The 13,992-nt window shown below is 49.8% G+C and overlaps 2 protein-coding genes across 3 annotated transcripts; both read right to left on the reverse strand.

Moving 5' to 3' along the window:
• Positions 1-329: 329 nt before the first annotated feature.
• Positions 330-2,549, reverse strand: polr1f (RNA polymerase I subunit F). Its single transcript, XM_029167275.3, has 4 exons — positions 2,191-2,549; positions 1,820-1,961; positions 1,503-1,711; positions 330-1,415 (listed from the first exon to the last, which is right to left on the reverse strand). Exons 1-4 carry the CDS (start codon positions 2,475-2,477, stop codon positions 950-952), a joined length of 1,104 nt encoding a protein of 367 aa, XP_029023108.1. The 5' UTR covers positions 2,478-2,549; the 3' UTR covers positions 330-949.
• A 1,161-nt stretch (positions 2,550-3,710) lies between these two features.
• Positions 3,711-13,185, reverse strand: LOC114865846 (transmembrane protein 196). 2 transcript variants are annotated; one of them, XM_055513093.1, is made up of 5 exons: positions 12,809-13,185; positions 5,887-5,943; positions 4,685-4,820; positions 4,466-4,584; positions 3,711-4,371 (listed from the first exon to the last, which is right to left on the reverse strand). In XM_055513093.1, the coding sequence occupies exons 1-5, from the start codon at positions 12,857-12,859 to the stop codon at positions 4,300-4,302; spliced, it is 435 nt and encodes a 144-aa protein (XP_055369068.1). In that variant the 5' UTR covers positions 12,860-13,185; the 3' UTR covers positions 3,711-4,299. The 2 variants fall into 2 exon arrangements, with proteins under 2 accessions (XP_055369068.1, XP_029023168.1); XM_029167335.3 differs by lacking the exon at positions 12,809-13,185 and adding an exon at positions 7,086-7,499.
• Positions 13,186-13,992: the final 807 nt, after the last annotated feature.

Below are 13,992 nucleotides of genomic sequence, written 5' to 3' on the forward strand. Positions count from 1 at the left end.
GAGGAACTGTTGCGGTGCTGCCACACAAGGAAGGTACGAATCAGGAGCTCGATATGAGCGCAAGTTATCCCTCTGTCTGGCGAGATATGGTAAAATCAGACATAGACACTAATGAGGCAGCTGATCTCACTGACCAAACCCTCCATTGAGGCAGAACGGATGAAGATGAGCTGAGGTAATTGCAGAGTCTTATCTCTCCTCTTTAGACAGCTCCTGATAAGCTCTTAGCACCTCGCAGCTAATTAAACTCCTCACTTTAAGGGGGCCGGGGACCGGGGGGTGGGTGGGGGTAGGGGTGGTTAAAAAAACAAAAAAAGAACACACAAAGATCTTTAGGCTGTCTCTCAGCGCTTTATCAGTTAACACCCACTTGTCAGCATTAAAGTGTTTGCTGCGGGAGGGAGTTTAGCATGAAAAGATCTTATGAGTAGTGGACTTCCACTAATTAAGCTCTGGTGTGAAACGTACAACGCTGCAGGCTCCGTTCGACTGTAAGTGGTGAATTAATTTTAATTGAACAACGCAAACATTTCCACCCATAAAGCTTTTTAATTAGGATCAAATTTGGTGATTCTTTCAGTTCCCAGTCAACAAGTTCATCTTCTCCCGCAGCTTCCAGAACCACCTCAGAGGCACCAGAGGCAGCGTTTATAAGACGGCTTTGGCAGTTTCCTTTGTGTTGCATCAGTCGTTGTCAAGTCTGGCTCTAAAAACCCAGCAAGTTACTCTCATTCCCACAGATGAAGCCAAAGCTTCCATTGTCGCGCAGACGTTATGAGAAGCAGCGTTGCTCCCCCAGCAGGCAGCGGGGTGGAATCACACCCCATTAACAACTCGTGTCAGGCGTGTGACAGCAGACAGAGCCCCCACACGTCTTCTCTGTTTAAGTCCCCCTCTTGTATTAAGGCTCGTTGGTGTCTCAGTCATTAACAATATCATTTCCAAACATTTAAGCATTGCTTTTCCTTTTCTTCTTGGATTTGGGCGGTTCAGGCTCTTCACTGAACCCAGATGTGGCGTCGCTGCCACTTTGGTGTTTCCTCTTTTTGCTTGGCTTGTCGCTGACGTAGCCGCTCGAGTCGCTCCCGTGGACCTCCATCGGCGACACCTCTATCTCCATCTCCCTCTCCTCCTCCTTGACACGTTTCTCCTTTTTCTTCTTCTTTTTCTCTCTCACAGCTTCGTTGCCGTTCACCTCATCCGGGGCGTCTCCGTGCTCCTGGCACAAGGCTGCTATCTCTATGTCTGTCTCTTCTTCTTTGACTTTGTCTTTCTTCTTTTTCTTCTTTTTCTTGGGAGTGTCATCTGGAGGCTCCTCTGTCTGTTCTGGAGCAGGGTCTGGGTCTGGTGCATCTGGCTCATCTGCAGCTAAAACAGACTCTGAACTTTCACCCATAGCCATCAGCTCCTGGACCCTGAGAAATAAAAAAAATAGATTAAGCATTTGTATTATTATCATCTTCCTGAAACAAGCTAAAAAAAAAAAAAAGGAGACGACTTGCCTGGTTCTCTCCAGTCGTCCTCTGATCAGCAGAACTCCAGCTGTGTCCGCATCGAGAGCGGTCACCTCAAACTCCAGCTCTGCTCCGATCCTGGGCCCCGCAACCCTCCAGGTGTCCACGGAGACCAAGTTGGGTTTGGGGATGCTGGCGTTGAAGCAGCCGTGCACCAGGCAGCCCACGTGACTCGCACCTAGCTTGTTCACCCTTCCCTGCGAAAGCAAACAGGCACATAACAAATGACGCCGATGATAATGATGTTAAACTAAAAGTATAACTTGCTCCACATCTGGAGCACTCACACATAATGCAAATCTCACCAGGAGTTTGTGTCCCTTCTCGGGCTGGAAGACAATGAAGGTGGCCTGTATGTCCATGTGGATGTAGCCGCTGTCGTCATAAATGTGTCCCTGCTGGTCCACTATGGTGATGTTGTCGTAAGCCAGAGGAACTCCATTCAGTCTGCAGCAGACGGCACAGGATGGGTTAAGTTGGCTTCACGTGACGTCATAAACTGTTACGACATAAAAAGGCTGCAGCCACATGTGGACTTCTCCGTCTCCAGTGCTCTGCATGTTTTCCACCAGGTTTCAACCATCACGTTAGACTCATGTAACACGTGACTAAAGTCCCGCACCTCGTGCAAGCACGGAATGCAGCTGACAAACAAAACAACCTCCCGCGCCGTTACCTCGGAGAGAATTTGAGCAGCTCGGCCTCCAGCTCCTCTCGGATGCCGCTCCTCTTCTTTTTCAGGTACATTGGCGGCAGAGCGACGTGTCTGCGGTGCGTGTTCATGACGAGACACGAGTACGGCGCCGACAGCAGCGCGGACGCGGCGGCGAAGGACGGGACCGCGCACGACACCGCGTCCGCAGAGAGCCCCTCCGCCGGCTGGACGCGGCACACGGCCTCTGGGAGTCCCCCGGACACTTTAGCATGTTTTGGGTCGTCTTCAGCATGCTTCAAGTTCGCCATGCTGTTAGAGAAGACCGGAAGCGCGACAACAGGAGACTTCCGCTTTGAAGAAGGGCCAAAATCTGTCAGACTATGAGAACACGCTGTTTGTGTCTCCGCCTGCTGGTCGGGAGGTCAAATTACACCCATGAAATAAAAAAACGGATTTATTGAGTTCTGCATTCAATGTTTGATGCCTCTATCATTTTAGAATAACTTTTTTTAAACACAAATACATTTGAATGTAAGGTGATATTATCAAGCAGTAAAAGCAGCAGGTTAGTGATAATTTTATTCGTATTAAAAATATGCCCTTTAGGCACAATATCAACGGATTTATTATCAGCTTCAATCATCATCTGCAGTGGTTTTGGCTTGGTAAGTTAAGATGATCCTGCGTGCAGTTTCATGAATTAATATTTATATTGATATATCCATGCACTTTACAGTGATTTGTCTCATTTACTCATGTGAAACACCACAACACTCCTCAAATAGCTTGCTGTAGCGCTCAGCATGCAGGACTGCTGTGAGGCTGTTCGCCCTGTGAGCGACGCTCATTGATTCTGGATCCTGTTCTTACCTGCAAAGCCACATTAGGATCATGAGGGTGACCTGAAGTATCAATTAGTGCAACTGTAGTGCACACGCTCGCTGGCGCACGCGGGCACACGCTCTGTGGCGCCGAGGCCCACTCCTGTCTGCTGTCACGTTGATGAATAGTGACACGGCTTCTTTAGTCAGCAGGAGCTGCCCACACTACACACCCCCACACACACACACACGTTTGGAGGTTCCTGGACTAGACGATCATAAAGTTGCATGTACTGGGTCGGACAGCATCAAGTCGTGGAGGCGCTGCTGGTAAAGATTTACCTCATGGCTTCCTTAAATCCTGCTCCACGCTCATTACGCTGACACGTGTGTTGGTCAGATTGTCAGTGTGTTACCGTTAATTAAATGCCTATATCGAAAAGTGTATTGATGAAAGTGCTACCTCTTGACTACCAGCTGATGAATAACTCACAACACTTGCATACTCAGAGAGACATGCAAATCCAGTCACACACACACACACACACACACACACACACACACACACACACACACACACACACACACACACACACACACACACACGCCCTGTGTCATCAGTCTTCTTCGGGGGCGATTGGACAGACCCAGTTATATATCACAACCTAGTGTGTGTGCAAATGAATCCCCCAAACACAATATACTGAGCATAATCTTTGGACAGAGCACCGGTTCCCATCTGTCAAACTTTAATTGAATTCACTTTTATAAGAAGCATTTATAAAAATATGTTTAATTTCTAGATACGACGGGATCCTGGTATACAAGCATGGATATACAGTACAGCACATGTGGAAGCATTCCATTACTAGACATAGAGCTTGCTGCCTCTCAACATCTGCATTCCATAAACCTCATGACAAGACAGAAAGAGAACATGGACACTGGACTAGCAGAGGTTCCTCAGAATGAGTGAGCTGCATGCGTGGTTCTGGGGCACGTGACTGGATGCGCTCTATAGCCTTCATGCTCGTCGGATTAAAGGTCATCTGATGTCAAGCGGACATTCGACACCTGAATTGTGGCCCAAACGGCGGCTCTCTGCCCCGGCTTTGGTTTGAGCTGAAGAGAAGAGGCCTAAACCCTGGTTTGCATAATTAATCCCGCCTCCCGCTGGGACTTAAAATGTCTTTTACTACGTTGGAGGCAGGAAAAAAAACGATTCCAAGGCGAGATGCTCCCTGCAGTCAGGATACAGTTACAAAGTGTGCGCTAGCCAGCCGTGGTGTCTGCGCCTGTGGCCCCGTTGTCACGGCGACGCCGCGCTGTGTCCGTTGTAGGAGACCTGAGGAATGCCGTTGCTGGAGTTGTCCAGGACTTCCTGTCGGGGGAGAGGAAGAGCTCAGCGGCCGCGGGGGGGGTGGGGGGGGGGGGGGGGGGGGGGGGGGGGACGCGCGGGGGCGTCGCTCGCCTACCTTCTCGGTCATCTCGTGCGAGTGGTGCAGCGAGTGCTCGCGCTCCAGGAACATCCTCTGCTGCTCGGAGCTGGCCAGGCGGCACGTGAGCCACGTGGACAGGGTGCAGGACGAGATCCCTGGAGGAGAGCGCAGACACACCGCGTTTTTAGAGCGTTCCGAGGCAATGCTCACCCGGAGCCCCAGACCGGGCGTCCCGCTGCGCGAACGCGCCCTCACCCAGACAGGCCAGCGTCATGGCAGCCAGGTGGATGGACTGCAGCGAGTCGGGCCGTTTGTTCAGAGCGCGGACGAACTGGAAGTTGAGGATGCCGCCGATCAGGCCGCAGATGCAGCAGGCGGAGAACAGGATCATCTGCAGGAAAACAGGGCGCATCAACAGAAATCATAAACAAAGTGACAAACTGTGGTGAGATGGGAGATGCAAGACGCCTAATAGAAAATAGGGCCGCTCATATATGATGCATTGCTCCGCTTGTTAATATCCTTGCACCACTCACTTGCCGCATTTTGTGTTTGTGTGCGTGATATACTGTATGTGTTAGAGGGTCTTTCAGGATTTAATCAATCACATTTGGAGTTATGTTCCCAACAAGAGGGAGTCCAATTTGTTTGAGAGTACATTGTAGGAATCTGGCTGTTCTTCCAGCAGCAGCAGCTCGTGCCAAAACAAGTGCAGCAATAAAATAGATAATAAATAAAATCCATGTCTGTTTGTGTATTGTGACGGGAGTGCAGGTAATCTTTCAATGCTCCCCGTGCAGATGCCGCTAGTGCGTTTAACTGCACGGAAAGGGGCATCTCCAGTTTCAGTCATTATCCGGTGAAGTGTGGAAAGTGGCTGTCAGGAGTCTGGAGCCTCACCGGCCTAATGCAATCATCACCCTCACAGGCAGATGAAGGATGGGCGGAGAGGAGGAGAGGGAGGCAGACCGACGGAGTCAGAGCCTCGAAACTGGGGGAATGAGCCTGATCGGGAGGCGGAAAGACGGATCGCAGCAATAAGGAGGCGACAAAGACAATGGGAGAGGAGGGAGGAGGCGAGTCGCCGGCAGAGTAAGGCTGAGGGATTTCTCCGTTACAGCAGATTGTGCTGACACTGATCCATCATTAGTGGCCACCCTGCAGGAGACAGAGGGAGCCGGGGAGAAACGCGAGGACCCGGAGTCACAGAGACACCGGGAGGCCGTCACTGGGCCAAACAGATGCGGGGACGAGTGACAGAGGCGGGAGAGGAGACGACTGCTTGTCTCCTCCGCTTTCCTCAGATGTCCCTCTGACACCACTGGATGTGCACCTGCACAACACACACACATGTGGCTGCCTGACACTGGGGGTAAATGTGAGCATTAGCTCGTTAGCTCACATTATCCTGCACACGTTGATGAAGTGTGGTGTAATATGAATACGGACGCACTTACAATGAGACCCGTCCTCTTGCGAGCGCAGAGGACGCCACACATCCCACAGAGCAGGAACTGAAAAAGGCAGAACAACAACACGGGTGAGTTTCGCCAAAGCCGGCCGTTCAGTCCGCGGATGTAAACACTGGTCTCGCTCTCTCCTCCCCGTCTTGACAACAGCAAGGGTGAACGTATTCTTTACACTCAGTTATTCAGATGCAATTGTCTCCCTCTAAAAATAGAGTGAGCTCCGAGCAGGAGGCCATGTTGTCCTGGGTGTCAGGGATTCACTGGCCGCGTCGTTGGGCAGAAAGATGGTGCTTGTTTGTGTGTCGGCGCGGCTCAAAATACAAGATTAAATAAATACTATAATAAAGCTTTTACTTTTGCTATTTATAAGACTCACTGAGTGTCTAGTTTTGTCTAACACGATTCAACAGGTCTGATAAACCTTGGAACATTCTCATTTTATAGAAATTGCAGATTTACTACCCTGCACTAACATTTAAAACAAATATTGAAGATGAGGATTTAATGAGACTGGCGGTTATTGGAAATTAATCACTGTTCGTCCAGGACACTAAAAATTGATCAGCGGGGATCAATGAGTCCGATAAGTCCCGAGCGTGCGGGCGTCTGAACCCCGGGGCGTCGGGTCGCAGGCGGCTGACTCAGCAGACGCGGCTCGGCGGCCGTGAAGTTGAACACACAGAATGTCACATCGCATCACGGCAGCCGCGTGACAGGACGAGATGCGCGCGGACGGGCCGAGGGCACGCTCGCGAGCGAAAGCCCCGAGCCTGTCGCGCGCCGAGCAGCGGCTGAAGCGCAAATTCAAAAGAACAACAGCAGATATTTGGATTCGATAAACAGTCTGCGTGGCAGCGAGAGCCTGATGACGTAAAGGCAGAAATAAGATAAATATCTGCGTCTAGAGCAGAGTCAGGATTTAACACAGGGAGGATGTCATAAAGGAACAAGCCTCTACTTCCAGTTACTTATTAATATTAGATAAACAGCCTCCAACAATAGCACAAATCAATTTGATGCTTCAGTATTTCTCAAAACCCAAAGTCAGTTCTTTGTTGTCTCCTCAACCCTATGGAGTTAGAATTAACCTGATCCCACAACATTCCTCGCAGGGCGCCATTAGTGACTTGCTTTCGTTTCCCCTCAACTTCTTCACATTAGGAGAAAACAAAGTTCCCAGCACGTACGCAGAGTCCGCTCCACACCGGCGACGCGTCGCCCTGCTGCGGCTTGTGCTCGCCCCGCACCCAGTTAATGCCCACGGCTCCCAGGACGATGCTCGCCACACCCAGGCCCACCTCCACCAGAGACAGCAGGAGCAGGCTCCACAGGATCTTGCGGCTGGAGCACATCCTACGCCGGGCATCGCTCCAGCTCCGGCAGGAGGCGGCGGACGAGGCGCGAGACGGGCGTCCGCTTGTCGGTGCTCCGACGGCGCCGAGCTACTGCTTCATGTCCCCCGAACGAATAGATCCGAGTAGAGTGGAAATGTCAAGGCGCTAGAAAGTACGCGTGGGGCGCGTGGATTTGGGCTTCGCCGGGAGAACGCGCTCTCGCGGAGTTAATAATGTGGCTCGGGTCCGTGTGTGTGGCGCTCGGCGCTGTCCAGGGTACTTAAGTAGCACCGGCGCGCAGCACGCGCACTGGAGCGCACCCCCCGCGCGCCGGAGTCAGGGCTGTTTTATTAAGCTCCCGAGATTATGAATCCGTTTCAAATCAATTTCAACTCTGATGCAGTTGAAAGGTATTGACAAGAAACACCAGACATCCAAATACACACGTGCACGTGAGGTTGAGCAGTGTATAAAATAAACAGGGAAGTGCTAAATATTAATAAACACATTTATAATTTGATAGGTGTTTATTAGTAGTTTCAATTTGAGACATGCAACAGAGCTCTAAATATCGAAAACAAACATATCAGCTTGAATCCAGTGGAAAAGCATCATTCAATACAAGGATCCGAAAACAGTAAATCACCAACCACTGGCTGATCAAACTCTGCCTTTGGTGAAATCACATCAGTTTGTAATACACAACTTTTATTTCGATGTCTTCTAAAGGCAAAATAGTTCATTAGGACTTGTTCAAAGCCTGCAGCCGTTTCCCGTCTCCCAATAATCCCACATACATTATTTTATGAGTCAATGTAGTGAACATACGTTGACTCATCGTCAGGCTTTCAGTGTGTGTGTGTGTGTGTGTGTGTGTGTGTGTGTGTGTGTGTGTGTGTGTGTGTGTGCGCGCGTGTGTGTTTGCCTCTGATCAATGGCCAGTGGAGGCGGTTCAGTAAAAGCAGCTACTACAGGATGGAGCTATTGAGCCGTGCGTTACTGTAAGTGTTTGTGCTTGGACTTTCAGGATGCTTAAAAAAAGATAAACCCTTTTAGCAACTTCGGCAACACTGAAACCGACAGCATTCGTTCACACACATCAAAACATCTCCCTCCTGCTTTGATCAAATATGACACTAAAATGCCTGAAAAAGGTAAAGGAGGAGCAGTAAACTCCCTGCTGTTACTGTTGCTGTTATTATAACATCTGTTATAAGTTTATTCTTCATGCAATTTCAAATGTATATATAAAGTATATACAGGTTGGACCACAGCCACTATTTGTTAAACGATTCATTCATGATATCCTTCACTATTTGTGCAGCATTTTAACCTCAGTAAGTGGTTGCATTGAATTATTTCTGTCCAGTCTAGTTCCAGGTCTCCATTTTATTTGTGGGGCATTTAGTCCTATAACAGCAGCTTTATTATAAAGTTGCTGGTGACTTGGCCTCACAGACTTTTATTAGTCTGGATAAGATGTAGCTTTTGGACCGCTGCCTGCATTCTACAGCAGCTCTGGATCAATGGCGGAGTTGATGACGCTGGATTTCTCCCTCTTTCCGCCTGCCTTTCACACCCACAGATGTCACCCGTTCCCAGCAGCCTCTTATTGTTTCTACACCGAACAGGACGATTTTATCCTCTTGTCGTAGTGAGGGAGACTTTTCTGCACTGAGTTAAAAATAAAAGTGCTTAACGTCGGGTTCTCTGGCTCCTGAGGAACGTGTGTAAGGCTGTTTTATACACTTCACCTGGTGTTTCCCCTTTCACACTGCAGCTCGTTTGGATAAATGAACTCTGCAGACAGCACCGCAGTGAGTGCGTGTGTCTCACATGAACCGTTATTAGATCTCTTCAGCTGCTTCGTCTCCTTCCTGCCGCACTCTGGGCTCCGGGAGTTTGGAAGGAAAGAGTGAAATCTAAAGCAGGCGGTCATTTTTTATTTTGGATATTCGGTCTCATTCTCCGCAGCTTCGTTTTATCAAATGAAGGAAAACAGAAACTCTGGGAAACTTCTTTGTTGGCCCAAAGCAGCAGCACATTGAGATATGTAAGTTAGATCCTATTCTGTTCTCTAAGTGGATAAAACGAATAGTTAGCAGGAGGTGCCTGAGCCCAGGTTTCCCCCGAGGCCCATTATAAGCTTCTCAGCGGTGCCATCCCCTCTCAGTGAGCCTCGGAATCATTAGGAGATATAGCCGGGGGCCCATAATGAGCGCAAATGTCAATCTGCCGTCGTTCCCGGGAGATGAGAGGAGTGAGGGATATCGAAAGCAGCCACAGGCCACTCGGAGATTGCCTTTGGATCGCAGGCACCTCAGTGTACAGTGTGACAGCGTCAGGTTAGAGCCACTGTTAGGACTCCATGACGCCAGCCAGGAATAGAGGAAGTGCTCTGACACGTCGCAGTGTTTTCTAAAGCTCTCGTCCGGCTGGAAGTCATTGTTTGTTGGGCTTAAGATCAGCATTAAGATCAGCTGATGGACCCAGACTATCACCTGGGGCACAGAGAAGGACGAGAGATAGCATGCGAGCTAACATCAACACGCATCAGAGGAAATTAACATATTACATATCGTTGGTCCATGAAAAAAACACATTTAAATCTTGACTGTCTTCAAATGTGCATTTATGTGTCATACACACACACTCACACACACACACTGTAATTGCTGCAAAACAAGGAGATGGATGATTCATTGCTTCCTTCCTGTTGCCCAAGGAGCGACAGCAAGACAGGACAGGTTGAATTTCACTTTCTACTGATGACTTGGGAAAAGTGGCTGAACCTGGAAGGATGGTGTGTGTGTGTGTGTGTGTGTGTGTGTGTGTGTGTGTGTGTGTGTGTGTGTGTGTGTGTGTGTGTGTGTGTGTGTGTGTGTGTGTGTGAGGGCTGGACGCAGCATAAGCAAAGGCAGAGCAGGAAGGCGATGAAGAGAGGAATGAAAGGACGACTGGGGACACGGCAGAGGAATGAGGGAGCTCGGAGATGGAGCAATCAATCAATGGATTTTACCGTGCGCGCTCACAAAGACAACCACTTCTAATATCAATTCAACCTCTGAGACTCTCAGCAGAGAGCGCCGCTTCCGTCTCCAGCCTCCCCTCGTTAAATTGCTCCTCCACTGACAGCTTAGTCTTTCTCTATGGACTAAAAACAGTGGCAGCAAACACCCCGGGTCGACTCTCCTCCCCCCGCGCCTCCCCCCCCACGCCTCCCCCCTGCCAGCGCCTGACAGGACGAGGAGACGGTGTCAGTCACGGGAGGTCAAAGGTCTCGCGGCCGGCCCGCTTAATTAACGCCTCGGCGGCCAGAAAGGTTGGTGCGTACTCGCTCATAAGAAAAGGTGATGTGAAGTGACTAATTAGCGCTTAGAGTGTTTCATACCCTCTTGAGCGTAACATGAACGTAATCACCTGTCGCATCCGTCAGGAGGCAAAAAGCAAAGTAATGGTTGAATGTTTTAAGGCGTGACCTTCACCCAGTCTGAGTGTCTCCATAAGACGTGAATGTCCAGTCCACCCCCCCCCCAACCAAGCTAACAACCAGGCTAACAACCAAGCTAACAACCAAGCTAACAACCAAGCTAACAACCAGGCTAACAACCAGGCTAACCAGCTAATTAATAAGTCTGTGGACAAGTGGAACAAGCACTGACGCACCCAATGGAAACAACAGCAGCAAATGGAAATCCAGCAGTTTGAGTTGATGTGAGTTGGGGCACGTGGGTGTTTATTTAGAAAGAAGTGAGTGATACTGTATCATGTCGTGTTTATCACCCACTCCAGCAAATTAACACAAAAATCAGACTTCTTTTGAGCCCACTTGAATAAAGCAAATTCCTCCCACGCACTTTCGCTATTGTTTCACGGTTCTCTACTGCTCCGATCACTCGCTCAGGTTTACAAACGATCGCCCCTTGACCTTTTACTTCCACGTTCTGCTGCGTCTCCCACGAGGAAGGGAAGAGTTTACCACGTCAGAGTCTGGGTCTCAGAGAAACAGCAGCCGCAGCAGCAGCAGCAGCAGCAGCAGCAGCAGCTCATCAGTTGTCAGCTGAGCACAAACACAGCGTCCTGCCACAGCTGTTCCTCTGCTGATGATCCGCCGACTGAAGCGCCGTGACCTCATGAACGCGGGTTCATGCAACGGGCCTCAGAACCAGAACTACACACGGCGAATGAGGAGCAGAGCGCTCCACCTGCCTGTCTGTTAGCACGCCGTCTGTCTGTCTGTCTGTCTGTCTGTCTGTCTGTCTGTCTGTCTGTCTGTCTGTCTGTGTCCTCTAACCCGCCCCAGCGTGACCCGGCCCACCTGTCAGTGAGGTGATTGTTGCGCCGTGGTTACATTGACACCCTTAAATTTGAAGCAGCCGTTCATGCATTATCCAAACAGACGGGACGGGGGGGGGGGTCTGAGGCCCTTAAATAACCAGGTGCAGCTCTGATACCTGAGCTGTCATGCTTTGGAGCCAGATTCAATATTTCAGCCCTACGCTGTAGTAAATGACGGCAAATAATGCCTTCTAATATACTTTTGCACTGTTTGTGCCAAACAATTGTTGCTGCCATATGTTAGGTTTTGCGATGACCCCGTTAAAATCCTCCCCAGTATGTTTTGGATGTGTTTCCTGTACTCTGTAAGTTGTGTATCTCAGCATTTGAGCAGCATCTGCTGTGTGGGCAGCGGCTCTGCCAAGTAAACAAGGCACTTATTAACTATTAAACACCTCACAGTGGGGACCGCAGCGTGCGCACACACACACACACACACACACACACACACACACACGTTTGCACAGAGCGTGAGCGTCCCGGTGCAGAGTCAGTGGCCTCTTTTTTTTCCTCCGGCCACAGTGAAATTAGATCTCCGGCTCTCATCCTCGGTGAAGAGCTTGTATCCTTAAACGCCAGCCGCCCCAGAGCCCCCTTAGCCTCCGATGGGAGGACAGATGAGTGACTTAGTGGGCAAAGTGCAAGCCGACCTCCACTACAAACAGCTGAGACCTTGAAACCTGCGCTCTCCTGTGTGCAGTAACCACACTATCGCTGGGTTTTAGCTCTGACCCACACTCCCACTTTTGATCCACTGTAAACCTATAATTATATTATCATCTAAAATGCTCCTCCACCTTCTGCTGCTCCGTTTTTTCCATGAATATTTATTTAATCCTCAATTATTCATCAACTCCTTTTGTTTCCAGTGTGGCACCACAAGAGGGCCCTGTCTCACAGCCAGAGTCACACTGGTGGTGAGATGATTCATAAACAGTTATTTAGAAAAAAAAGGGAGAGGAAATGGACACTTTAACGCATTTGTAATTGTTTTTGTTAGAATACTGTAAACATGGAATATAGACAGATATACACATAAACACGTTTTCCTTAGAATAATATAAAACATGTTGAATAATTCATCAGATCTGACTAATTACGTTGTACACCTTCATTTTACTGCCAGCTGTTACAGGGAGGAGCTACAGTATCATCAACCATGGAAACCAAGCACAGCTGCACCACTATTGCTTAATTTGAACAGTATTTTAAAACTAAGAAGACATGTTCTCTTGCACCTTTATGTGAAACACCTGCTCCGGGTTGAGTTTTGCGAATGCCTGCGTCATTTCCACACGCCCGCCGGTCCGCTGGGAAAGCACACGTCTCCTACTCCGCCTCTGTCCCGGCTGAGCCTTGACCAGGAGCGGGCCCACGTAATGACACAGAAACTTCACCCAGGAAGGAAACTCCCCGCTGTCAGTCCAAAGTCCACCACGGCAGCTGTGCGCTCATATGAGAGCGGAGGAAGGAGGCGAGGGAGGGAGCTGAGATCAGCTGAGTGAAAACATCAAAGGCCGAGCGTCGAACTGATACTTGCGCGCGTTTGTTTTCACAAATCGACCCCCGTCTCTGCCTCCCTCCCGGCGGATCGGGGCTTTTTTCCCCATTTGCCAGTTTTTCGGCAGTTTGGAGGAGTTCAGAGAACTGTTATTTATGAATGACGCATGAGGAGGAGGAGGAGGAGGAGGCCACACACACACAAACACAGCCTCACATCGTCTGGACGAACACATGGAGAGAGCGACGCCCACACACACACGGTTGTAGGGGTGACGCAATGGCTTCCTGGAGCTGCTGGGCTCCCAGAGCGAGCGACTGGGAGTCGTGGTTCAGCGCTCAGCCAACTGTAACATGACAGACACAGTATCACACACCCAGAAAAAGCGCCTCTGGCTGCTTTTACTATGAATGCCTGTGACTGAACATCTCTGAAGGACCAGCAACTGTTTTTGCCTCCGCGTCCATCGAGGTCAGCGGTGGTTTTCCCTGCAACCCGTCTAGTCTGGAATCTCAGGCTAAATGTCAGCCCTCGACCCGAGTTCGTGACGGGTGCCGGCGAAACCCGAGTCACTCTCCAAGGCCGTTTCTGTTCTGCACTTGTGATTCTCTGCCAACTATGTAACTCGACCTTTTCCTTTTCTTAATTAGCCGCTCGGCCCGAACAGTAACGGCCCGGTTGCCCTGACTCCACCTGACAGGAAGTCCCCATCTGCCCTTTAAAGCTATACAAATAAACTGTAAACGGGGACACGAGTGGAGTTTCACGCTGACACGCTGACAGCGCCCGTATTTGCTGCCGTCAGGGAACACGCACTCCCCGACCTGGACTGTGTGCGTTACCTGGATGCATGAGTTCATTCCTCTGTGGGAAATGGGCCACACAGATTTGTCATGGGAAATTTAACCCCGGTGGAGATTC

Source organism: Betta splendens, chromosome 11 (assembly GCF_900634795.4).
Source record: "Betta splendens chromosome 11, fBetSpl5.4, whole genome shotgun sequence".
Taxonomy (NCBI): domain Eukaryota; kingdom Metazoa; phylum Chordata; class Actinopteri; order Anabantiformes; family Osphronemidae; genus Betta; species Betta splendens.

Excerpts from the sequence above, each read along its gene's own strand:
- polr1f (XM_029167275.3), bottom strand. The coding sequence starts at position 2,477 with ATGGCGAACTTGAAGCATGCTGAAGACGACCCAAAACATGCTAAAGTG. Across the intron at positions 1,962-2,190 it reads CTGCTCAAATTCTCTCCGAG|ACTGAATGGAGTTCCTCTGG; the intron begins GTAACGGCGCGG and ends CGTCTGCTGCAG. Across the intron at positions 1,416-1,502 it reads GGACGACTGGAGAGAACCAG|GGTCCAGGAGCTGATGGCTA; the intron begins GCAAGTCGTCTC and ends TTTATTTCTCAG.
- LOC114865846 (XM_029167335.3), bottom strand. The coding sequence starts at position 7,250 with ATGTGCTCCAGCCGCAAGATCCTGTGGAGCCTGCTCCTGCTGTCTCTG. Across the intron at positions 4,821-5,886 it reads GCAAGAGGACGGGTCTCATT|ATGATCCTGTTCTCCGCCTG; the intron begins GTAAGTGCGTCC and ends GTTTTCCTGCAG. Across the intron at positions 4,585-4,684 it reads CATGACGCTGGCCTGTCTGG|GGATCTCGTCCTGCACCCTG; the intron begins GTGAGGGCGCGT and ends GCTCTCCTCCAG.